Source organism: Pygoscelis adeliae, unplaced genomic scaffold (assembly GCF_000699105.1).
Source record: "Pygoscelis adeliae isolate BGI_AS28 unplaced genomic scaffold, ASM69910v1 Scaffold66, whole genome shotgun sequence".
Taxonomy (NCBI): Eukaryota; Metazoa; Chordata; class Aves; order Sphenisciformes; family Spheniscidae; genus Pygoscelis; species Pygoscelis adeliae.
In genome coordinates, this window is record NW_008825167.1 from 6,172,665 (window position 1) to 6,197,453 (window position 24,789).

The 24,789-nt window shown below is 38.8% G+C and overlaps 1 protein-coding gene across 1 annotated transcript in view; it reads right to left on the bottom strand.

Annotated features, from left to right (window-relative positions):
- Positions 1-300: 300 nt before the first annotated feature.
- Positions 301-24,789, bottom strand: part of NELFA (negative elongation factor complex member A) — a 25,247-nt gene continuing 758 nt past the window's right edge. Inside the window, exons 2-13 of the mRNA XM_009328879.1 lie at positions 24,657-24,771; positions 19,251-19,312; positions 17,463-17,634; positions 16,120-16,281; positions 15,092-15,181; positions 13,094-13,224; positions 12,312-12,381; positions 11,339-11,427; positions 8,916-9,027; positions 6,378-6,634; positions 5,189-5,288; positions 301-3,598 (exon numbers count right to left, since the gene is read on the bottom strand). Coding sequence (XP_009327154.1) covers positions 3,414-3,598; positions 5,189-5,288; positions 6,378-6,634; positions 8,916-9,027; positions 11,339-11,427; positions 12,312-12,381; positions 13,094-13,224; positions 15,092-15,181; positions 16,120-16,281; positions 17,463-17,634; positions 19,251-19,312; positions 24,657-24,771 — 1,545 coding nt within the window. The 3' untranslated portion in view covers positions 301-3,413. The remainder of the gene's footprint in view (positions 3,599-5,188; positions 5,289-6,377; positions 6,635-8,915; positions 9,028-11,338; positions 11,428-12,311; positions 12,382-13,093; positions 13,225-15,091; positions 15,182-16,119; positions 16,282-17,462; positions 17,635-19,250; positions 19,313-24,656; positions 24,772-24,789) is intronic.

Below are 24,789 nucleotides of genomic sequence, written 5' to 3' on the forward strand. Positions count from 1 at the left end.
TAGGGCAAGTTGTTAAAGAAGCCTGGGTATGCATGAATGTGTTCTTTCTCCCCTCAGAACAAAAAGTTTGGACAAGACAGGGAAAAAAACGCAAGCCACTTTCATTGCTTCTTTCTCCAGTATTCCACACTCTAAAAATCAAATAAGCTAATTCGTATCATGCCTAGGCTTGCACAGACAGGTGCTTCTTTACAAGCAACGGCAAGAGAAGCTGGGACATCCTGCCTTGCTGAGGTGCAATAATGCACTTTGGAAGTTTGGGCTTACTATGTCCTAAAACTTCTTTCTTTGGATAAAGGGAAAAACAAAGCTTTAAGAAAACTCTAAACTACTACTCTGGTCAATTTATCAGTACATCTGCAAGTCATTCTAGAGTCAACAAATGTTTTTTTTTTTAATCTAACAGCACACATTGAGCCTCACTGAATGGAATCCAGCTAACATCCAAGTGACTGAATATTCAAGACAAAAAAATATTAAGTTCCACGGCCAGATTTTGTTCCGTATGCAACAATTCAATGATATTGGAATTTAAACGTTGATGTTGCCCTTTCTGAATTGTCTGGCATTATCCCTACTTTCAGGCCACTGGTTCAATGATTTCATTCTCTGAACCAAACAACTCCATGTAGTTTTACTTCTTACCGTATCATTTTAACAACGTTGCAAAAACTTCCCTTTCTTTAGGCATTTAAAAAACTTTCTAGATTCACAGATTAAGTTGAAGTAATGCTCTGGTACTGAGGGTCATAAATTCACTTTAAAAATAAATTCTTTTTGCAGTGTTAAATTGTCTCATTCTAATAACGGAATTAAAAACATACTATGCTTCTATTTAAAATTTCAATTTATTGCATATGACTGACTTTAGACAAACAGGCCTGGAGACCAACTTTGTTATGCAGCAAATACAAATAGGTAGCAGCATGGTTAAGCTTCCTACACACTACTGCATTCTAGAAGGGCTTCTTGAAGAAGAGAGGGACAGCTGTCTCCATCCTGACAGCACAGGTCTGAAATGCAGACTTCTGCGGACTAAGAAAGTTTAGCGAGGGAGCCCCATGAAACTCAAGTAAGCCAAAAGAGCCATCACACAGCAGCTCCTGATCACTACTGAATTGCACAGTCTTGCATCAACAATTTACAATGACAGTACATGCCCCTCAAGTCAGCCAATTTTCTAAAAGTTCTTTCTTAAAAACTGTATTTGGTACTTGCAGCTTATCTAGCAAGCAGGAACAGTTAAGACAGAAGTATCATACATGTTTACAGAAAACTGGTCATCACAAGAAAACTTTAAAAATCTGAATGCAGACAAGAAAAGGAATGTCACTTTTCTTTAAACCTTTCTTTTAAAAGATGAATACTTTCATATTCTATTGTTAGCCCTTACTGTGTAACATACTATAATCAAATAAGTTATAACCATGAAAACGCATTTCTACTGAACTCATTCTAAAAACTAAAACCCACTACTCATCCTCACTTGTCAGGCTGGTTGCTAGCTGTTTAAAAGAAAAATCGCAATCAGAATCACAATCTACATTGCTTCTGAAATGGCGTAATTACGTGGAGGAGAGCCCCCAGTGTGACAGTTATGAGAGTAACTTTCACACTAATACATGCACAACACTCTGTAATGGTAGCAGGTACCATCAAATAACTTGCCCACTACAGGAGCTAGAACATTCTGTATATTTGCTTAAATAAAGTTAAGAAATCTATACTTTTGGTCACATCTTAAAACACTGTAGGATACAGATTTTCTTACTATTTATACTTGCCCTGTCCTGTTGGATAATTTGTTTGAAAAACTAAAGATAAAATGCAATAAAAATTCCCCAGTACAAAAAGACTAATCAATCATCTAAACGTCTTTGTTAGTATATAAGAGTACTTATGGGATTTGGTCTGCTTTCTTTTCAGAAAAAAAAAAAAGAAAAAAGCCTAATTTTGTCCCAAGAGTTCCACTTTAACATGAACCTCTAGTCAGCCCAAGGTACCTCCTCAGCACCAAACCACCATTATGCTACTCATCTTCGTATTTCTTCCTTCTAAGCACTGTTCCCAACCAAGCACAGCTCCACATACAAGTACTGGCAGAAACCAGACGTTTAATCCATGTCTCCTTCAATTGATGAAGCCGAGTCTCCAAAGGATGAATCCTGAACTATGTACATAAGCCCTCTCCATAAATGCAAGCTTTATTTGTACTATTAAAGCCAGATTATACCAGTGGTGTGAACACAGTTATAAAGATAAAAATGTGCTTCTACTAGAAGGGGACAAGTATAAGGCACATTTATATGCCAGTATAATTGTGGCCACATTAGTGATTATACTGATATATCTACACTGGTAAAAAACACAGCTACAGCCATTCAAAACTTTTTGGATCAGGGCTTGGCAATCCAGTGCCTTATGACTGCTCAACCAAACATAAATTAACACTACCTCAAGACAACAAATCTTCCCAGCCATCTATATTCAGGTATGTGTCACTCAACCATCTCTAGGGCCACTTTTAAATTAAGCTGCAATTGGTCTTGAGATGTAATAGTATCACTTCCTCCCAGGTAAGTTATGCTGTTCAAAAGGCTTACTATGCGAGAGCCACAGATCAGCTTCTACCCTAAGACTTACATGGTAAAGAGCTATCACTTCCAGGCAGTGACAAGCCACCACTACTTTTCTTTTTTCTTAATTTTGATGGCTTTTTCTTCAGAAAGTTAAGATACTCGGTTTCTCTTGATCTCAAATAATGTCAAACAGATTAACTCATGCTGGGCATGGACATTGACAATATAGCGAGTTAACAAAGCTGCTCAATCCCATCCTACGACCCAAGCATAAATAAGCTAAACATACAGTGGGTACCATTAGACACTGGACATCTACCACCTGCAATATTTAGTTATATTGCAGCTGAATTACAAAATAATCAAGTACTGACTGGTGGTGCTTTAAGTGTCCATTCTTACAATAGAACCCATGTAGCCAAAGAAAATATTTTTACAATAAAGATCTGTGCCCTCGTTTAATCGTAAACCGCGAATGACTGTGCAGTAGTCTTCTCTTCCGGTACTTAGAAGTTAACTGCTCCCATCTGTAATCTTTCAGTCATGATCTCCTTTTCCGGCATCTTGAACTGTAGGAGAATAAAAACCACCCCAAAACTTTCCCCCCTAAGATGAGCTTTCCCTCTCCCAAGATTTAAAAAAAAAAAAAAAAAAGCGAGTTTCACACCATCTTCTTCTGTGTTCACTGAGCCCAGTTAGGTTGAAGAGCCACAACTTTTACTCTGGAGGATACTAAGAAATGTACACATGAATGCCGTTTTGTACAGTTGACATACTCTATGAGCTGGTTGACTCATCAGCTTGATTTGGTCCAGTCTGCTGTTGCTGCATCTCTTAGGAAACATTAGTTATAGGTTTGTACTTCTTGAATCTGGTCCATTCACCAGTAGCATAGTTCATTTCAAAGACTGTATCAACCAACATAGTAGTGCTGCCAGTGCCATCTGCCTTTGGTAAATCTTCTGTATGCTCACTAAGTTTAATTTGGATGATGTCACCTTGCTCCTGGCAAGGATTCTCTGTGAAAACAAGAACAGGAACAAATGATACATTTCAGTACTGTATTAGAAAAGGTAAAGAGCACTTGATGGAGATTCTAAACCTTATGCTGAAACACACACACCCCCCCCCCCCCCCCCCCAAACCCAACAAACAAACCCCAAACCCAGAACTGAGCAAGTAATGTCACTAATACACATAGCCACACAAAGATCTTCCTCCCTCCGTATATCACAGACTGAGTTTTAAGGATAACAAAACCAGACCCCAAAAGATGAACCCCAAGGCTAAAGTAACTGGAACAACAACAAAAGGGACAGTAAAGCATGCCAATGTCATTTCTGCCTGCCTCAAGAACCATACGAGAAGTTTATATTTAAATGGGAGTTGGTAAACTTGAACTACCAGACTGACTTTATTTGGGATACATTTTGTAGTTAAAAGCCTCAACAATTTTCAGCTATTCTGGAAGCCTGAACGGCTTCACTGAAATCACTTGTCCAAGACTCAGTTCCATTCCAGTAGAAGTATTGAATGTTAGATTTCCAGGTACTGGAATTGACACTCAGGAAGCTCAAGAATGTCATAGTTGGCAGTTATTTACCCAGCCTTCAGAAGGTGCTGACATTATTACTGAAGGAATTCATATTGTTACATACTTATCTATATATGCATATGTGAATATGTAACACACACACGTGCACACTTCCAAAACAGTATTTTACCTTGCATTACAAAAAACTGTCCATGTAGATATTAAAGCACACCCTCCTACTGCAATTTGAAGTAGCATCTAGTACTAAGAGCACCATCATTAATGCAAAATACTCAAAACTTTCTTAAAGCCCAGGGATCATCATGGTAACTTTACCCTGGTCATCTTAATAATGTATTGCATTAATTCAAATGCATGAGCCACATTTAGGCTCCAGCACTCCAGTGATAAGAGCCTTCAAATACCAAATTAGAAACCAGAGCTAATGCAGATGATAGAGTTCACTTAAGGACACCTAAGCCCCTTCTCTTCTTACATCTGATAATCTTCCGGGTAGACAGCCTTGGTCTATCAAGGCCAATGAGACAGCTTATCTCCCTGTGATTCACAGCACCTGTAGTTACCTAATGTCTCCAAGACAACAGCTGCTACATTTCTAATACCAAGGAATTAGCAAAGAGGCTCTGTACTACCCAACTTGTACCTTGATGTGCCATGAAAGAGCATGACCAATTACATTCATTGGTCTTCTAGACAGACTACTAGGACCTAACCAGTCTGTTCACTGTTCTAACTGGCTGCCTTGTTTCTCCTCAGCCCCTAGGCTATGATATTACATGTGTTCAGTTATGTATATATTGTGTTTAGCAGCTCCTCTGACAGACTCTTTGACTTACTGGAAATAGACCCTAAAGACCCGTTTCCAGGTAGAACTAAAGTAGTTAGAACTGTAATCCATAAAACCACATACAGTCCAGAGTAAAGCAAAGAGTCCCATACATACAGAGTAAAGCTAAAGCAAGAGTCTTGCATTCACATATGCACATTTAGAAATGCTAGGCTGTATTTCAGATTTGGGTATTCAAAAGCAAGCTAAATTAGTCTCAATACATGCCTCTGGATCCTGCCATGAAGCCAAGTATAAGAGCCTTTTCTGGCCTTGTAACTTTGTTTGCAGTCTTGAACATTTCCTGCGCAGCATACATTTGCTCCCTCTGCAACAGATACAACAAATATGAATTCCAGTGGAGAAAACACTGCCAACAGGTACCGTATTAATACCCACAGACAAGCATAAGAGCAAGGTGGAAGTTTGTAGACCTGTAAAAAGTAAACAAAAAAAAGCACCTTAACCTCAAGGCTTTCCCTCCTTAATGCTTACACCTAAGACCTACAGCAGTGACAACTGAATTCTGAAACTGGAAAAAAAAAACCCCACCTTTAAATAGTTTCAGAAACGTGTGCTAAAAGACTTAATATTTACATTATCGATTTTGTGTTCTTTATGACATTAGGAGAAAAGGAGAAAAAAACCCAATGCTTCCTCTGCAGTCCAAACCCAGGCTTGCAATAATTTCAGAGGTGTTTTTTTTTTTTCCTTAATAAATGAAGTAGAGGTACTGAAAAAGAAAAAGTCACCCAGTTTCTTAAAGTTCAGTTCTTTCAAGCCAGGCTTACAGATGTGCTTAGCAAAGTCTTCATATCAGTTGCATCTTGAATTAGTTACCTGCTTAGCTTCAAGCATGCACATAATATATACCAACATACCAGCAATAAGCTTCAGGACATAAGTAATTGCTGTTGAATTTAGTTTCCTCCCCACTCAGGCTTTAAAAGATGTGTAATCAGGGGGGGTGAGGGGATCAAGAAATAAAAGCTTTCACCTCAGAATAATCTATTGACATCTTTTCTCCTACCACTGCAATGACAGGATCCTTTTTAGCAGCTTACATTATATGCAATTGGCTGGGCAACAGCTCTGCTAGAAATACACCTTTCTCCCCAAATTCTTTGTAACAAGTAACACATTATTTTACATAATAAATAGCAGTAAATAAAAGACATCTTACTGTAGACATTAACACTGCACAATTAAAAGCGTTGTGATTAACATTTAAGACAGCGATGCTAACAAAGCCACAAAACATTTTAATTCTCTGTGGTTATGAAAAAAAGCAGGCTCAACCACTCCATGATCCAAAGGCCAGGAACTGCCAACATACCAAATGAGATCCGTAATAAAAAAATTGTGTTTTCCAATCTACATCAAAAGCAGCAGTGAAAAAGAACCTGGTTTTACTTACTGTGAGAGAGAGGCTTTTTTTCGGTGGTGGCTGTTGCTGAGTTTGGGGGGCCACTTGTGGTGCTTGTGCTGCAGGGGAAATGGCAGGAGGTGTGCTAGGTGTTAGGGGTGAGGTAGGTGTAGCTGCAGGTGGATTAGAGTTACTATTGTACATGGGTGTTCTTTGTTTGAATTGTGCAGGAAGAGTTGTGGTAGCATTTGGAGCTGCAGGTTCTTCAGTCTGTCTGTTAGTCTGCAAGGCCTCTCGTGCAGAGCCAGCTGCAAAAAACAATCAGGATAATTAAAAACATTATAATCCGCAAACAGGGATTAGCATCACCGAGGGCTTTTAAAGAAAACTAAAAATTCTGATTATTCCATTTTAGCACCACAATTCAATATGCCACCTAATATCTGTATGAAAAATTGAAGAGCTAATGCTCTTTCCACTCAATTATCTTCAGCAATAATTAGACAACTGAGTGACTAGCTGTCCAATATGGATTACACTATATTTAGCACCAAATTTTATGTTTAATGGATATCAGATTTATTAAATTGGAACTGGTTTATTTACTTTTTAGCTTATATTGTTATAACAACCGTACTCTGACCCTACGAGGATTACTGCTGTACTGTTATGTAGAAGCCAAAACCATAAAAATATTTCAGTTTTACCTAATGTAGCAGCAGCTTCCAAAGGAAATGGTAATTAAGTCTCAGCCAGTAACAAATACTGAAAATACACAAATACTTAAACAGGTGACAGAATTAAACACAGTCTTCACAAATCACTCATTATTTAAACACTAACTGCTAGGAGGGTTAAAACCCCACAGTATTGACAAGTCCTAACTCTCTTATTTCTCAAAGTTGATCTATTCACCTGCACTTAAGGGAGCTACTATTCCAAACCTGGCTGCAGGTGGAGATTACATATATGATCAAGCTACTGCGATTTCATAAGTTACCATCTGTCCAGCAAACAGTAATTACCCAGCACACACTCCAGCCAGTTACATTCTTTTGCAGCTCTTAGACACAGGCAGGCACAGCTGCTTAAGCACCTTTCATGAATCTCACGAGGTTTAAGCTAACCTATTCACATTGTGTTCACAGTAGACTATAAGGCAGATACAGACCAGAGCTAGGCCGATGCCTTTCAGATCAGATTTTAGAGAATGAGAGGTCTACCCCTCTCCATCTAGGCACAGATACAGCATTGGTTTTAACAATATGGCTATTATCCAGTGAGATGTGGAACATGACAGTGAACACTTGAGAGGACAAACACTTGTAACAATTAGTTACCCCTTAATTTTGTACAAATCTCTCAAATTTTATTACTGGCTTCCTCTCACGTCAGAATAACCAACTTGCATAAAGTAACATGTCTTAATTTTGCAACCTCAGATCACATGAGACCAAATGCGTGGATCTTCTGCATGCATCTTTTATCAAGGAAACAGTTTTATATTCCTTGCCCATAAGAAAAGCTAGATACCCCATGCTCCAGAAGGAAAAAATAAGTTAGAAGAAAATAGAGAACAAAGACAATAGAGAATTTTAAACTAGGCTTTTCCTGCTGTTGGAATGCAATTCCAAGGCTCTGGAAAATAATACTAGCTGCTGACAACACTGATGCGCTCTTGGCTGCGCTCCTTCTGGAGACGCCAATTTTCTGCCAGAGAAAGATTTGCATGGACCTTCAGAGAGATTCTGAACTGTTTCAGGGCCAAGTGAAGCGATCAGATTTTGCATATGCATTTTTCTATAATGACCAACATGCCACAGCTCACATACATAAAGACAAACATTACAGTACCAAATCGCAACAAGCAAGAGTAAAAAAATGCATTAAACTGAAATGTTGGTTCTCTGTTAACTGCAAGGTCTGGTAATGAATCCCAGTCAAGCACATCTGTTAGTGCAAACTGATACATTCCTTTAAGACTTTACACGCAGCAGGGAAGAAAAAGTAAAACCAAGTGTGTTAAAATAAAAGGTGTAGAAATAAAGGATTTGTACAAATGCTATTTTTCAAAATACACAGGAGCTCAGCTATTATCTATCAGACTGCTATAAAAAGGTAAAAGGAAAATAGATGGCTTGATCCCAGCCTGTGTGAAAGCTAATATGTACTTGCCTCTGACTCTTGAAAGCAACTGTTTTGTAAGTGCATGCATGTGGATGCATCTATGGAGTATATACTCTAGACTTATGTGTATTACTGGTGTCTCTTTAGGGATTAAAAAAATGCCGGATTTTCTATTGCAGAGTAAGAAAAAAACCCCAAACAGTAAATTGCTTTGCTTGTTTGACTTAACTAGCAGTCATTTTAAGTCTTAAAAACAACAAGCGTTTTCTTTATTTAGGTTAAATGACATGTCTGGTTACCCAAAACCCAAAGGCTGGGTTCCTGCAGTAGATTTTTAGACTGCTAAGGTTAAGTTTCACTAGAGTTGAGAGATAGTAGGTTTGTAAATAAAAGAAGAGCTAGACAGTAAAACTGTATATAGTTCGAGGTGTTAAGTCCCAAAAGCAAAAAAGTATCTTTTACCTGGCTGTGTTTCAGAACTTGGGATATACGAGGAAGACGGCACCACACTGGGTGTAGCAGGTAAATAACTTGTAGAAGGTAGTGCAGGCTCATTGTTCAATGAGCCAAGTTTCTGTAAAGCAGAAAAGAAAGTGTAATAGACATACTGCATATATTCATGCGCATTTTAAATACAATTTCAACATTAGTTCTGCTGCGATATTCCTTTTGGGAACTTAATTATGGACTCTTCTGTTAGAGCAAGTTTGCCCTTTCAACCCTAATTCCCCATACAAACTTCAGACATTAGAATTACCCTAGGAGAGAAAAACCAGCTTTTATTTCCCCTAATTCAGATCAAAGGCACAGTCTGAGCCAGGAAAAATACTATTATGGAGAATGTACTGCTGCGAAGAGAGTCAAGCTGCTGTTCCTTTGTCCCATTCCTCAGCTGGTAGTGTGGAGACCAGATGATGAAATTTGTGCAGATGGTACTCTCGGAAGAATTACACTATAGAAATAAGCGATCTTCTGCCTGAGCAAACATGCTCTTCACTATTAGCAAGCAGAAACCTGTGTTCATCCATGGGCAAAAGGCCTACTAAAGTATCACCCAGGAGAATGCAAAGGCCTCTGGGACATAAGCAAGCAGAAAGCAGCAGTAAAAGCACAGGTAAAACCCTGTTTCCACTGAAACAGGCAGTCAACACCAACATGACAGATGTAATCTAGGATCAAGCCAAAGAAAATGCCACATTTTGTACTTAACCATACACGATATTGCGCACACAGCATAGAGACAGCGGCATGGTATCTCTATGAAGACCTTCACTTTAGTCCAATGCAGCCTTATAAACATAAGGGGTTGACACAGGAAAGAAGTTTTGGGGGAGTAAGTCTAGCAGACAAATCATTTAAGGTAGCCTTACTAGACAAAAGATGGATATTCTGTAGAAGGCAGAGCTTGCCAAAAAAGATACTCTTAGCATTCTGCAGAAAGACAGGCAACGACCTTCACTCCTGACACAGGTCTACCAATATCTGCCTATATGTTGTTTTTGGCATGTGTGCCATAGATTGCTACCCCCCTTAACCATAGGGCCGATGTTGCATGTGCTTACTGTTAGGCTCTAGAGGGAAAAATGCCTGGCTCACCAACCAAACCACAGGTCTTTTAAACAGAGTGCTCTCCAAAGGCAAGCACTGCATCTTAACACATGGACTTAGAGAGGCAGAGGTAATCATGACCACTTTAAATTTAGAACAAGAGAAGACACTTAAGATTTGATATGGATTTCTATCATCCTGAGGGGCTTGCAAACACTGGGTGCAGCAGCCTCAAATTATCTCTTGGTATCTAAAGAACCCAGTTGTCCAAATTAACTCCAGGCCAAGGCTTGCTGGAATAGAACAGACAGTTTCTAACTCAGAAGTGGGAGGAACACCTAACATTCCTGTAAAAGCTATGTCCTGACTGAGGAAACAAAGCTGCATCACACTTTTTCCAAAGCACTACATCTGAAAGACTAGGAAAAAACCCTACACACGACTCCCCCCACCTCCCACCCCCCCGACTGAACTACCTCTAGCAACAGGTTAGCTTTTTCAGTAGATCCTAAATAATTTTTTTTTAATCCAAAAGGACTGTTAAGAGAAGGAGTAGCCACCTCTGAACTTTATGGGTTTTAAGAAGCACAAATTTATAAGCCATGGGTAATTTGGACGGAGATCAATTACACTGTATTTCTCCTCCCCTTTCAGTAGTACTGGGACTGGCTAAGCCTTGTCACAGACAGGTTTGGAGACCTCAGAAAAAGCTGCCTTTTGGATTACGCATCAATTCTCAAAGATTACAAGCTAAAAATGGAGAAAAGAACCACAGAAGGCTACTAACATGTAGGTTCTTTTCTCAAGCCAGAAGACAGATGAGTTGTAAAGACTTCTTTCTTACTTGGCTGCTCATATTCAGCTATCCCTCCTGGGCATAGGCCAATGACAAGTGCTCCTCACCGAGACTTCGGTGGACACTATTCCACTAGGGTCACAAAGCATGCACAGGCACAGAGCGAAACCTGCAGGAACTCTTGAAAATTATTCCACCTCTCTAGGGTCAGAGAGCCCTCCTATCCCTTTCACCTCTGACAGAAGACTACAATCCTCAGTTACAGAAATGCCATACCCCATCACATACTTAAAATAGCAACAAGAAAACAAACAAAAAATTTACCTTCATCCTGCTTTGAATTGTTTATCTAGCTTGGTGAAAATATAATGGAATTTTGAAGTAATTTTGTAAAGATTTTTACATTAAGAGGCATGTTTCAACAAGTTAGTAAAATATCATTATCATTACAGTGTTTAAGAATAACATGCATCATGGTTTCCTCATCTGGTTTTTGTTTGGTTGGTTGTTTTTTGTTTGTTTTGGTTTTGTTTGGTTTTACCTGTGTAGACACAAGGCCAGCAGCATAATCTGGGGTAGCATTTTCTACTACTGTTTCTTCTTTGGCTTGCTTTTCCACAACTTCTGTATCTATTGCATGAAAACAGAAGTCAGTTCAAGGAAAAATTTTCTGAAATAAGATTTAGATACACTTGTTTAAACAAAGAGATAAAAATGCATTTCTCAAAGTCTGCTAAAACATGCTTAAAGAGGTATATGCTGGAAGGTTGGTAGACACAGTAATCTTCATACACAATTTTATAATCAACCCAATTATGAACTGAACCATAATGTATATCCATCAAGATACAGTAACTGAGTAATTAGGCAGAATTGGCTAATTTTGTGATATTAGAAAGCATCAAAACCCAAGCAAAAATTTAATTGCGATTATGATTTTGTTCTGAGATGGTACTCTTTTTTGGTGACAAACACAAAAAGGTTGTTTTGGGGCAAATATGCTGCCTCGTGTATGTTCTTGACATGGTTAAGTAGAGCACTGCACTGTCACTTGACTTGAGAGCAGTATATCAGATATTATTCACTTGTTAAGATCTCTCAGCCAGAATTTTGGATAGCGCTACAAGTTTTTTCAACATTACTTTCAATTAATTTATTTGGTCACACAGCCAGTAGAAAAAAGCATACCAAAATATCTCAGAACAATTCTACTACTGAAGCCACTCACACACCGATGTGCTGCCCAAAGCACAACTGACTAGTTCAATCCTTTCACGCAACCGAGTCAAGATATTACCCAGGCACATGGCAATATGACTAGCACTGAAACAAAAAGAGTGGAAATCCTCCCTTAAAGCATTTTTGGGTTGTGGTTTGGTTTTTTTTTTTTTTTTTCCTTTTTTAAATTTTAGCTGACAATAAGTTTTAACAAATGAAGAACAAAACGGTACTACAAATCTAGATCCTACCTGCAGGTATATTAATAGCCTTTGTAAGTAGCATGCTATACCAACCTAATGTCTTTCTTCTTCTCTTTGCTTCACGGCCAGCACCTACCATATCCAGCTCAGAGATATCTAGAAGCTAAAAAGACAGACCACAGAGAGCTTAATAACCATTGTTAAATTTATGTAGTTGATCTCTAAATATTGTCCTTAATTTTTTCTTTAATATATTGATACTTGATTCAAAACAGCATCAGAAATTCACTTTTGTCCTGGTTTCGGCAGGGACAGAGTTAATTTCCTTCCTAGTAGCTGGGACAGTGCTGTGTTTTGGATTTAGGATGAGAACAATGTTGATAACACACTGATGTTTTAGTTGTTGCTAGGTAATGCTTACACTAGTCAAGGACTTTTCAGCTTCCCATGCTCTACCGACTGAGAAGGCTGGAGGGGCACAAGAAGCTGGGAGGAGGCACAGCCAGGACAGCTGACACAAACCAGCCAAAGGGACATTCCATACCGTGTGACGTCATGCTCAGTATATAAAGCTGGGGGAAAGCTGGCCGGGGACTAACTGGGCATTGGTCGGCGGGTGGTGAGCAATTGCATCGTGCATCACTTGCTTTGTACATTTTATTTTATTTCAATTATTAAACTGTTCTTATCTCAAGCCAGGAATGTTCTCACTTTTACTCTTCTGATTCTCTCCCCCATCCCACTGGGGTGGGGCAGGAAGAGTGAGTGAGCAGCTGTGCCGTGCTCAGTTGCTGGCTGAGGTTAAACCCCGACAACTTTACATCAGGGAGAAGAACTGAGCAGGAAAGCAAGAGACTAAGAAAGAGTGCACCTACCTTTACTCCTCTTTCTTTGCGCAAAGGCGTTCTTGAAGGAGGAATAGGAGTTCTGTTTCCAGAAGGACTAAATACACTAGGTGCTGAAGTACTCCTGAACGGAGCTTGTTTTGGTATTCCTTTGAGTGGTGCTTAGGGAAGAGCAAAAAAGGCAACAACTGTAATATATGTTTAGTTACAAAACACAATAATAAGGAGTTCTTTGGCTTTTCCCCTTAACATGCACCTCCTCCTCCCCCTTTAACTTCAAATGTTTATAACATGGAACTGTCTATAATACACTACATGTCCCTCAAAGGCCAGATTAGGTGTTACCCTTCAAACAAGGAGTAAGAGCCCATCTCTAGGCTAATACTTGCAACCCAATTCTATATAAAGCAATCGAACAGGTGCACTGCTATCAAAATACACTTTTCCTACATACATTGATGCTGTCCTTACTTATAACAAAAACTCTGAACACACAAAAAGGTACTGGGCATGAATGTTCTGAATCCAAAGTTGCTCTTACTGCCAAAGTTGCTCTTTGAACTTTAAGATCTAGTTACTTGGTAAAACTGCATTTAATCAAAGATTCTTAGCCAAGCTTCTGCAGGGCTAAGGGCTCGTAATCTACTGGAAAGGTAAATTACTGCTTCACACAGGGGTTTGAAATTCTGGAGCTGCTGTTTGCACAAGGAGGAGGATCAAATTTGGGTCTATATTGCAAACAGAAAACCTGTTGTCCCGATGCTCAGTAGAAACTGCTACACTTGTAAGAAGCTGGTTTTCCCCCAACTTTACAGTTACCCTTCTACCTCACGCTTAATATAAGCGCTGAAGACGGCATTCTTTCATCAACTGCTAAAAAATTAGGGACACATATACATATCTATCAGGTCTTTGAGCCTCCTGACACTCTCATCATACCCTACAATTTGAAGATAAACACAGAATTTTAGTTTGAGTTTAGATACTCTGCATCCCTCTACATGTTGTACTGAAAACCTTTTCACCATAGGACAATCCTCTCTGACCAATGTAAGTAAGTTTCAGCAGAGTAAACCCTAGCTGGTCCCATAACTCATACTGCTAGAGACCACCTGGCTCTAAAGGTCAAGTCTAAAAACTAGCTTTATTAGTTCAATGGCTAAAAAGAATGCTAAGAAGAACTAATGGTCGATTTCTATACTGGGACAATTTTTAGTTCAAATTACAACTATACTTTTTGCATTTCTCTGCATGAACATGCAGCCAAACTTTGATGCTCAAAACCACATCTTAAATAGCATTGACACAAAGCTTCATAGCTTCTAGCCACCACACCAAGAAATCACTCAAGTTTTACACCTCAGCAACATATTGGTGGTCAGAAAAGTTATACCTGTGCAGTGATTTAAAGTATGTAACTGATTTTGAACCCTCCTCTTGCTCCTAGTCAAAAACTTATTCGAAAAATTCAAGCAGTTCAGGAACTTCAGCAAGCAGCTGAAATCAATTAATGCAAAGTTGAAGAATGATTATACATCTTTGTCATGTCCATTAAATAGAAGCCACTGCACAGCCTTGACTGCAGAGAGCACACTGTCCCCTCTTCTTTCTCCACGCAGAATTATACAAATACAAGATAGTTTCAGTCTACTTCACAGCATTTCAAAGAACACAGCAGATTACTGTGATCCACTCTGCTCCCGTTTGGAGCAACATGGCTTAGTCAGGAGTTATTCCTGGAGTGATGCAAATTAAATTCTTATCAAAGTCTACAGGCACGATCTAGCTGCGTAACGTTTTAGAAGCATGGCAGATATACTTGCCATTTAAGAAACACCCCCCCGCCTTGTTCGTTCTGACAAGACATGTCAGAAACATTTAAATATCAGGAGAGAAGGAGGCAGAAAAGGATAAATCCTTTGCTTCAAAAAGAATTAAGTTTTTGTAAAAACGAGACAGTAATTTTATTCTTCATCACGGCTATTTTATCAGATTTTCTTTCCAGGAAGTGATGAAAGTGAGCCATACTTGTCGTATCTATCTTTTTGACCAGTCCCCTGCCTTTGGCATGGAAAGGCACTCCTGCAGTCTTCTTGAGCTGTTGTGCGGTTTCTGTTGCTAAAAAGAAAAAGGGCTTTAGTTATTACAGAATCTGCACTGAAAAAATACAATACATTGCTTCTTATATAAAGTGTTATTAACTAATACATAAAAAGATGGGAATAGCAACAAAGAATTATATTTTAATTAAAACCCGGGTCATTTACGCGAGGTAAACACAGTATTTGGAGAAAATGCAAAATCAATATGACTATGCAACTGACAAGATGGTCTAAGCTAGAAGATATTATCAGAGTAGACAATTTACTCAATCGAGATTGAAATAATTAAAGAAAGTTCTATATAACATCATGAAAAATTAAAAGTCTTATATTTAACCAGACCAACTACTCAAGTCACATGCAAGAAAGAAGCAAGCTGCTGCAACCAAACAGCAGATACAGTAAACTATTTTAGGATCACTTAGTTCAAGCAACTACCAGTACATATATGTACACATATGTTGCCTTTTGCTAGCAAAAACCCTCTTAGCTTTCACACCCTGTATAGCCATACTGAGCAAAAGAAAGCATTAATTAGCAGCTTTTGCTCCCTGTTGCAAAAACATATGGCAAAATAAAACTAGGTTCTCATTTCAGTTTTGTTTCAGGAGCTTTAACCAAAGCTGTCCCTCACAAGTCTTCACAACTGACTGTTAAATATACCCATGACATATATATCTGTGCTTTAAAAAGCTACAGCTTTTTGTATGCCTTGAAATCTGAACAGCATTTAAATCAAGATTAGCATTTTAATGTAATCATGGCCAGAATGACTTGCACCTGCTCTTCCACACACACCAGTCTATCAAAGAAAAAAAAAATCAGCCAGCAAAGCTTTTATAACAGAAAATTTTAATGTATATCCCCATACTGGAGAATGAGACTGAATATAAATTTTCCCTTCACCATTTCATTTGTTACTCAATCTTACCAACCAGCTGTAATACTACTTACACTTCTGCAAGAGTTCAGCTCTGAGAGTGGCACTTTTAGGTTTCCTTTTCAGCTGGAAGTGTTTCACTGGGGGAGTAAGTGGCCCAGCTAGTGTTGTCAAGGCATTTTTGTTTAAGTATTGGCATTCCAACGGCAACATAGCTGAAGTTTCACATTCACTTACTGCATAAAGAGTTAACACAGTACACATGGGTATTAGCACCTCTTTGGTAGGTAATTACAAAACATTTTACAACTAGTGTACAGGTGTTTCAGTTTTAGATTACTTGTTTAGACACCAAAAGTAATTTAGTTCTAATTATTACACAATATATAACCAGTTATTAGGATGTTTGTTTTTTACATTAGCTCCATAACAGCTTCCATGTTAATTATACCTAGTCAAATTACAGGAATCTTAAATATGCTACTATTGTCAAAGAAGATAAAAATGATTGAATTCTCAGATTCCTTAAAAATTACACATAAGAAGGAAACTAATAAACAAAAGTCCAAACCAAAAGTGTGAACAGACAAATGATCATTTGTTTATAGTAAGAAAACAAAATGCTTCCACCTCCAAGTCATTTCATTATTGGTCTGCTGCAATCCTAACTCCAAGACCATGTCTGCCCATTGATGCCTGAGGGCTTTTTCTAGGTAATGTGCTAAATCAAACCCACTGAAGTAGGAGTAGCTTTGCATCACCATTTACTACATTGTTTGAAGCAGCAACTGTGCACGTGCCTGAGCCAGTATTTTCAGCGGCTAGGCAATCCGTAGCTAGTCGGACATCAGCAGCATAACTCTTCCTGTGATCAGTCTCCCCCACAGCACCTATCATTTGTTGCCTAGAGGACTTCCAGCAGAGAGGCACCCCACCTGCCCAATACAACGGTGGTGCTTCCACACACACGAGACTGTCCGCTCAAGCACTGCAGAAACAGAGCCTTACTGTCTTCTTTGGTACTACAACATATGAGACAGAGCAATATATGAAAAACCTCAACTTACTAAGCTGCAGTAAGTCAGTTATTACCTATCAGTGCACATACAGCCTGTAAACGATACTAATGAATCCACATTAACTTGCGTGTTGCCCTTCACAAACATTCAGGGTAATACCTGACATGCAAGTTCTGATGATATGTGAAAAGACAACTTAAGAAGTTACTGCTCCTCAAATATCACAGTTCCCAGTCCAGTAACATGCCAGGTCATGAACTGTGACACTCAAGAGACAAGATATACTGCTTGTCCTGATACCAGTACTGTTAAGATAGCAAGTTTGCCTGTGAAATGACAGGTTACTTCTGAAAAAAGGCATCGTATGTCTGTAATTTTCACCAACATAAAAGACTTACCTTTTTCTCTAAGCTCTCCTAAAATATCTTGAACATTGGGATTCTGTTCTTCAAGATCAAGGTTAAGGGAGCCAGTATCTGGAAAGGATTTTAAAATATCAGCTACCATTAAGACCCAGGGGTCTGAATCCAAGGTAGCGAGCTGGATAATTTCAGTCAGTGCCCCTTTCATCTAACAAAAAAAGAAAAAGAAAATCAGCCAATTGGAAACAGTTGTAAACAGATTATAGTTGGATTTTTTTTTTATTTTAAAAAGACACTAGCATAAACATGCACAATGTTTTACTACTGGGGAAGGGAAGAGGGAGACTGCTTCACCACAGTTATACATTAACTCTAGAACTAAGTAAAGAATGAACCAAGATAATTTTTTTTTTTATATTGCTTTCGGTCAATCTAACCCAAGTTTGTTTTGAGCTTTTGGCAGCTCGAAGCTTTGTTTAGCACTGAACATTTTTACTAAAAGCAGTAAGCCAGATCCTTACATCACTGTCTCCTTAGTTCTACACTTATACTCCCAGCGTACCCACTAGAATACAACAGGTTATTTAGAACAGGCATCTAAATGAAGATGTGCCCCTTTCTGGGCTACAGAATCATATAGCAGACAGACTATATCCACATCATATGAACATAAAGTCAGTCCTCAAAATTTTACTTAAGCTTAGGCCAAAATAACGTGTTTCATGCTAATCAAAACTGTATTGTTTGACAAAAACTATGTATTACAGAAGTAGACCCAGCCCTCAATATGCCACAAGTAACAAGATTTTCCATCTACCCAAAGTTTCTGTAGTCAGAAAAAAAGTTATTTTTCTTTAAGCACCTATCTTGAAAAAGGGGAAATAATGCATAATTTTAATAAAAAAATTCATTGTCACAGTCATTTTTTTTTAATTACTGATGAACATGTCTGTTGGCACTATGAAATGAAATAAAAATCAAGATTACTACAGTCAGGGGTTTACACAGTGAATCTCTTAAATTAGTTGTTCTACTTCATTCGCAGGTAAGCTTAAACCTCCCAAATAGAGATTAAACACTTGCTTTTTTTTTCCTAAGTAAACTTTCATGTAAGCATTAAAGCATTAGCTTCACAGAACTAAGATGTTTGAGGTGTACTGTGCGTCTGTCAAGCCACAAAACGTAACAGTAAAATTACTTAAAGTATTTAGACATTCTCTATCTGTGTGGTACTAACATTGAGGAATTTACAAACAAGTATAAGGAAATACTTGAATTTTGATTTTTCACAACCCGTTGTGGCACATACAGCTTACAGTCTACATGTTTCTGAACACAGAGAGACAAGCAAGAGATTCATCTTCACCTTTATGCTGCATTTCTTTCTTTAGAACCAGCCTTTGCTTATATGAAAAAGTTTAATAAGATAAGCTTACTCTACTCACACAACTCTAAGAAATAAATTTCTGCTCTCCATTTCCCCCCCTCCAAGCACTTTTAAAGCTGAGAGGCAGACAAACATTGACATTTCTCAATTCCTTTCACCCACACAGTATTATTGCCCTCTCACCTCAGAAAGGTTTGCAAGTGCACTATAGGGGCAGTTTGTCCTTCACCACTTGCACATTCTAGTGCTCATAGTAATGTGCTTGTGAAACGAACCAGATCAGTTCATCTGACCGAAAACTAGCATCTCTCTATAGCTTTAAGCTTGATCAGCCCCTTGGTGTGGCTGACTACAATCACCCAAACACGAGGACCACAGAAAGAGTGGAGCAGAATGGGGACACTACAGTCAGTTCCCAACTGACAACAGTCAGTTACCATCTTCAGCAGCACTACCGATTTGCTTTGGGTTAAACTGACCACATAACCATGATCACGCACTGTTTAACATGTTAAATTTAACCAACACTTACCCAATGGAGAGAAGCAATTTCTAAGGTTCTAGTCTTTGTTGCCCTCCATTGCTCTTTTTTTTCCTCAGTAAACATAAAAAACCCTACCTAGACTCCACACAGACTTGTCAATCTCTCTATTCTAACCCTAAACTGCTCACCAGAAGTCACTTCTACTACAGTGGATGAGTGTGAATACCACTGAAAAAGTCCCTTATTCTCCTATCTATCCTGTAGGAATTACAGTACTGATTTACGCAAAACACCTGAAAATTTAAAACATGCCATGAGATCTGATGAAGCTATGGTTTATTTATAGCTCTTTTACAAGCTTTTACCTGGACACCACTAATGCAGGTAAGTGCACAGAATGTAATTTCCTCCATCAAAGTAAGCTCAGGCAATAGTCGGAGGAAAGATGTCTCCTGTATCCTCCCAATTTACTCTTCGTATCTGCTCCACAAAACTCATATTTGTACCAAAAATTCACGGAGCTACATGCCTATACTATGTATGTTCCTGTGGAGCTCTTGTCTGGGTATGCTACATCCACATTGCTCTCAGAGCAGCCAAAGTTCAGGCAACCTACTTACGCCACAACCCACCACTTCACATGACTTTGGTTCCTTCAAGAAAGGAGCCCAGAAACAACTTGTTTGCCTAGCACTGGGCAAATAACATTATCACAAGGCCTCATGGCAGAAAGAACATGGTGAAAGAACAGTCACTGTCACACACAGGGAAGTGAAGCACACTAACATTTACTGTGAACTAACCAGAGACCTTGCCTGAATATGGGTTTGCATTTAACAAGCCTGGATTTGAGTTTTGACTCAGGTTTGTCTTCAAATGGCAATTTAAATATATGTTCCCAGTTTGCTGCAGTTGAAATTTTTTTTCAGCTACTAGTTCGTTTGTGGTTTGAGAATGCATGAAATGTAACTCAAAATAAGAGATAATCCTACGTACAGTTTTTCTGTTACTTTACAGAGCACAGCCATAATCCCAAGCTGTTAATTGTACAAGATTGCAACACTGGGTCAGTAAGAGTCCCATCAGCTTCAACCAGCATCTTGTTAAGCGTGAATGTCAAGATCTGATGCAACATGTTCTGGCATTCCTCTTATCTAAAACTTAAGGATCTTAAGTATTTTTCTCAGCCTGCTGGCACTAAAAAAAAAAGCATAGGGCACGACTAGAAACATCTAACGAAAGGATCAGGCAGGATGGAAAAATTCTGGGAACAGAGACAAAGGGAGATTAATAATGGCTGTGCAGGAAGAATACATACACAGTATTGTGGGAAGGTGTAAAAAAGGAAATGTTACTGGAAACACACAAAGGGATAGCTCCAAGATGACTTCTTGCAAAGAATTCCCATTCATTTGCTTTATATTATGCCTAAATTAATATATGTGACTATACCTTTAGACCATTCCATCAACAGTTGGCTAATAAACCCAATCAAGTTTTAATCTTCCAGGGGCCATAGAGAGGGTGACATGTAATAGGTATCTGTATTATTATCAAGCATTTTCATTAAGCTAAAAGCATTGGATTGAAAGTACTGTATTAATATTTACGCAATACAAAACCAGGATGGATCAAATATCACTATTGTCTATGTTTTGCATTTTAATCATGAAAAAGAGTAGAAGTGGCCAAGAGTAACATTAGATTAAAATATACCATATTACATCACAGAAAAATTAAGAACACTAAATGCAGGCCAGAAAGACGCACAGCAGCCTGCCTGTTCTGAACACAGAGGGAAAGGCTAGTGTCATGCACCTTCTTATTCCTTTGCCCTAGTACTCCACAATTCCCACTTGCAAGAACAGGGGACTCCTGCTTCACATAAGCGAGCAAGAAGAAACAGTCTTGACTTCTGCTCCCTTGCAGCTACTGTAATAAAAAGGCAGGCCACCGCTGGTATAGGCAGCATCTTCCTCTCAAGATAATTCAGAGAGAACAGAAGCACACAGTCCTCGTTCCAGACTTGGTTGTAACATCAGTGTCTAACCCTGAACAAATAAATGAAACGCTGGCACAAAAAGAAAACTTGTGCTTGCCACTGTGAATCAGGTTAACAAGAATATAATATACAAAATAAACAGAAGTAACTGTTCTGCCAAATTCACAACTGAAACTCTGGTCAGCACTACACTGAGCTTTAGGCATCATTTCAAATAAGCATGATTATGTGGAAAAAATTTAGTGGATGAAGAGCTGGGGGGCAGGGAGATTCAAGAGTTAGCAAATTCTGCCCAGAGAATTACAGTGGGAAAGGATATTTTTGATAACTGCCTACAAAATACACTTAACTTAAAATGAAAATGGGAGCCAATTATTCTTATTAGTCAGCGGGAACAAACAAGCAGTAATGAGGTTCACAGCATGATAAAAATTTAGGTTTATTACCTATCCCACAGAAGTATTATGAGGATTAAGTCACTAATATCTATACAATATTTGGAGTGTTGAATGAAAACATTATGAAAATTGAAGGATATTACATTTGAGGAAAAAAAACACTTAAGCAAAGGACTGAGCTTTCAAGAGAGCTCATTGAAGATTCACTTGTCTAGACTGAAGCTTTCACAGAGATTTAGAAAGGGCTAGCAGCCAATTAAACCCCTTCTAAACCAAATACGACCACACTTTTCTTGATTCCCACATAACTTCACTCAGATGTCTGCTCCCAAATGGTTTCCATGTTATTATACGCCTCAGTGAAAATGCTATTATAGAGAAAACAGGGGAAAAAAAAAAAAAGGACTTTGAAGAAAAAATAAATAAATTCAATCTGTTATCTAGAGAGGGGATTATCATTTAATATGTTACATAACAAACCAGTAACATATCCTGCATCCACTATTGAGATTCCAAAAGCTTTGCAAAGCTGATGCAATATATTTTCCAATACTCTTAAAAATGCCAGCTCAGTGCTTCTCACACATGATCGATATGGACTGGCACATGGCATGGAAAACACACATACGACTTCCCAAAGAGACTAATGAAGTACTTTCACAGTTAAGTTTAATCATTTTCAGAAACGGAGTAATTTCCAAATGATGAATTTCACTTCCAGGCAGCTACAAGTATCCTATACTGGTGTATTTCTGCTAGCAAAAAGACACCATGTTCAGCACTCCACAATACACTCAGCAGAGAATGCTGTAGAGAAGTACACAGCACAGTGTACATATATATATGTACGTTTGTGTGCAGTATATGTTCTGGGTATCATATGTAAGATACCCAATGCTAGTTAAAATATCCCAAATCTTGATAGTAAGTTACATAACAAATCTTCACAAATACAACCTATTTTAGCATACTCACCACAAATGATCAGTATCTGACAAGACAACATCCCTTTCAGTCACCAGTTTGGCTACAACAGCTATTTTTACCATTTATAGAAGGTCTATAATGATAATAGCAGACCTACTAGCAATGTTAAGGGTTTCTGCCTCATGAGTTTTTCATTTTTAACAATTTTAAGCCTTTCCTCTCAGTTAAAAAAAATTTACATTCCCGTGAAATAATTAAAACGTTACAGTTACCTTGCAAAGGACTGAAAATATGCTAAATCCCTAGATCTCGATTGAGTGTGCTCTGTTTACAATGAAAGATTAAATTTATGATTGAATTCACAAACTCTACCAAAGAAATGAAAAACCCCACAATATTGTTACAGCAGTAGCAACAGCTTTATATTTAGAACACAACTGATCACTTTAACAATACACTAAAAGGCACAGCAACTGACTTGCTCTTCTTTATATACACTTCATCTCCATGGCTAACAAAAGCACAGATCAAGTTGCTGGCTACCATCTTCCTCGGAATCAGTTTTAAAAGTTCTTTTACCCACCCAATGAACATTCTTGCAGCATTTCAACAAATTATTTCAGTTTGCTTGAATGCTGCTCCCTCAAAGAGTTGGCATGAGTGTTATTTATGAAGGTCCCTAAGCTTTTTTAAGCTCTTTTCGATCTAAAAAGATCACTAATTTGTTAGCTTTTTCTAAACATTGCAATACTAATTTCTTCCAAGCTACTTGGGTTTTCACACTACTTCAGAAGAATTTTGCATACTCAGAGTTCATGTGAGCTTATGCATAGCTCCCCATCCCCCTTTCTGGCCTTGGTTATTTTGTTTGTCCAAAACACAACTGCATTTGTCACACACAAGGAAAACAGCTCGTGCACTGGACAGGCACTAAACATGAACACCATGTTTTAAAAATTAGAGTAAACATGCTGAACAAGATTTTTTTTTTTAAAGTTACACCAATTACATGTAACACAGTGATCAATCATGCAGATGCACGTGGCAAGACAGTCACCGACATACACTAAACTATTGCTTAAACGTGATGCTTGTGCATTTTCAGCTTAGAAGTACACAAAAGCTGAGCATACAGTAATCCAAGTTACATACTGTCTCCCCACACCCTACCTAGTATATATGTATATTAAGCCCAAGCAGCAGCTGTGTCCTAGCCAAGAAAGAGACTGGTGCAAGCAGAGCTGAGGATACTCTACAGAAGAAGGTGAGGATTAACTACACACCACCTCCATGATTGTTACCAGGAACTAATACCATACACAGTGGAAGTAGGAGAGGAATTCCTCAAACCTGGCTGAAGAAACTTAAATGTTTCCTAATCATTCTCCAACTATTGACCCAAACATCAGCAGCTGACTACTGGTAAGAATAAGCCAGCTGCAGATGAGGTACAGTCCAGGATCAAATGAATAAGCTTTTCTGGATCTCTGATGACTGCTTGCAGAGCCAGCTCAGACTTGAGCCAGCCAGCTTATTAGCTGGGGTAGGACAGTAAAGGAAAGCACCAGCTGTTCCCAGAAAGGTAAAAAGAAGCAAAAAAAGCATGGCAATTTTCCTCAAGCAACACCTGACTGCAAGAAGGCAGGGAAAAGCACTGTTTATTGCAGACCCCAGATCTTCCATTCCCAAAGTTTCAGCACTTGCTGCTGTCCTTCTTAAAGCTGAGATGTTCGACTTGGGACACCTACACAGCTGCCAGTATTAAGTAAGGATAGTGAAGCAAGCCTAACACACGACTCTTCCTAAATGATCATACCTCTCCGTCCTAATCCTAGAACAACCACTGCCTCCGGAAAGTCCTCTTCCCCAAAGGCACCCAAACTGTATCAAAACACAGCCTTACAACTATGAGTCCGTGTGGAGGCGTAAGATAGGTTACAGGTCAAAATTGCTTTCTAAACACTAGTGCCAACCAGAGATTCCCCGAAAAGGAGGAGGAGCAGCAAAGCTTCCACTCCACTCGCTCCCTTACCACGGGGAATCTGAGCGCTTTTCCTCACACCAAGGACCGAGTCCTCCGAGCTGGGCCTCAACGGACCGCTCTGCCAGCCGAGACCTTCTTCCTCCCCATCCCCGTCCAAGAAGGGCTGCAAGGGGCAAGCGGG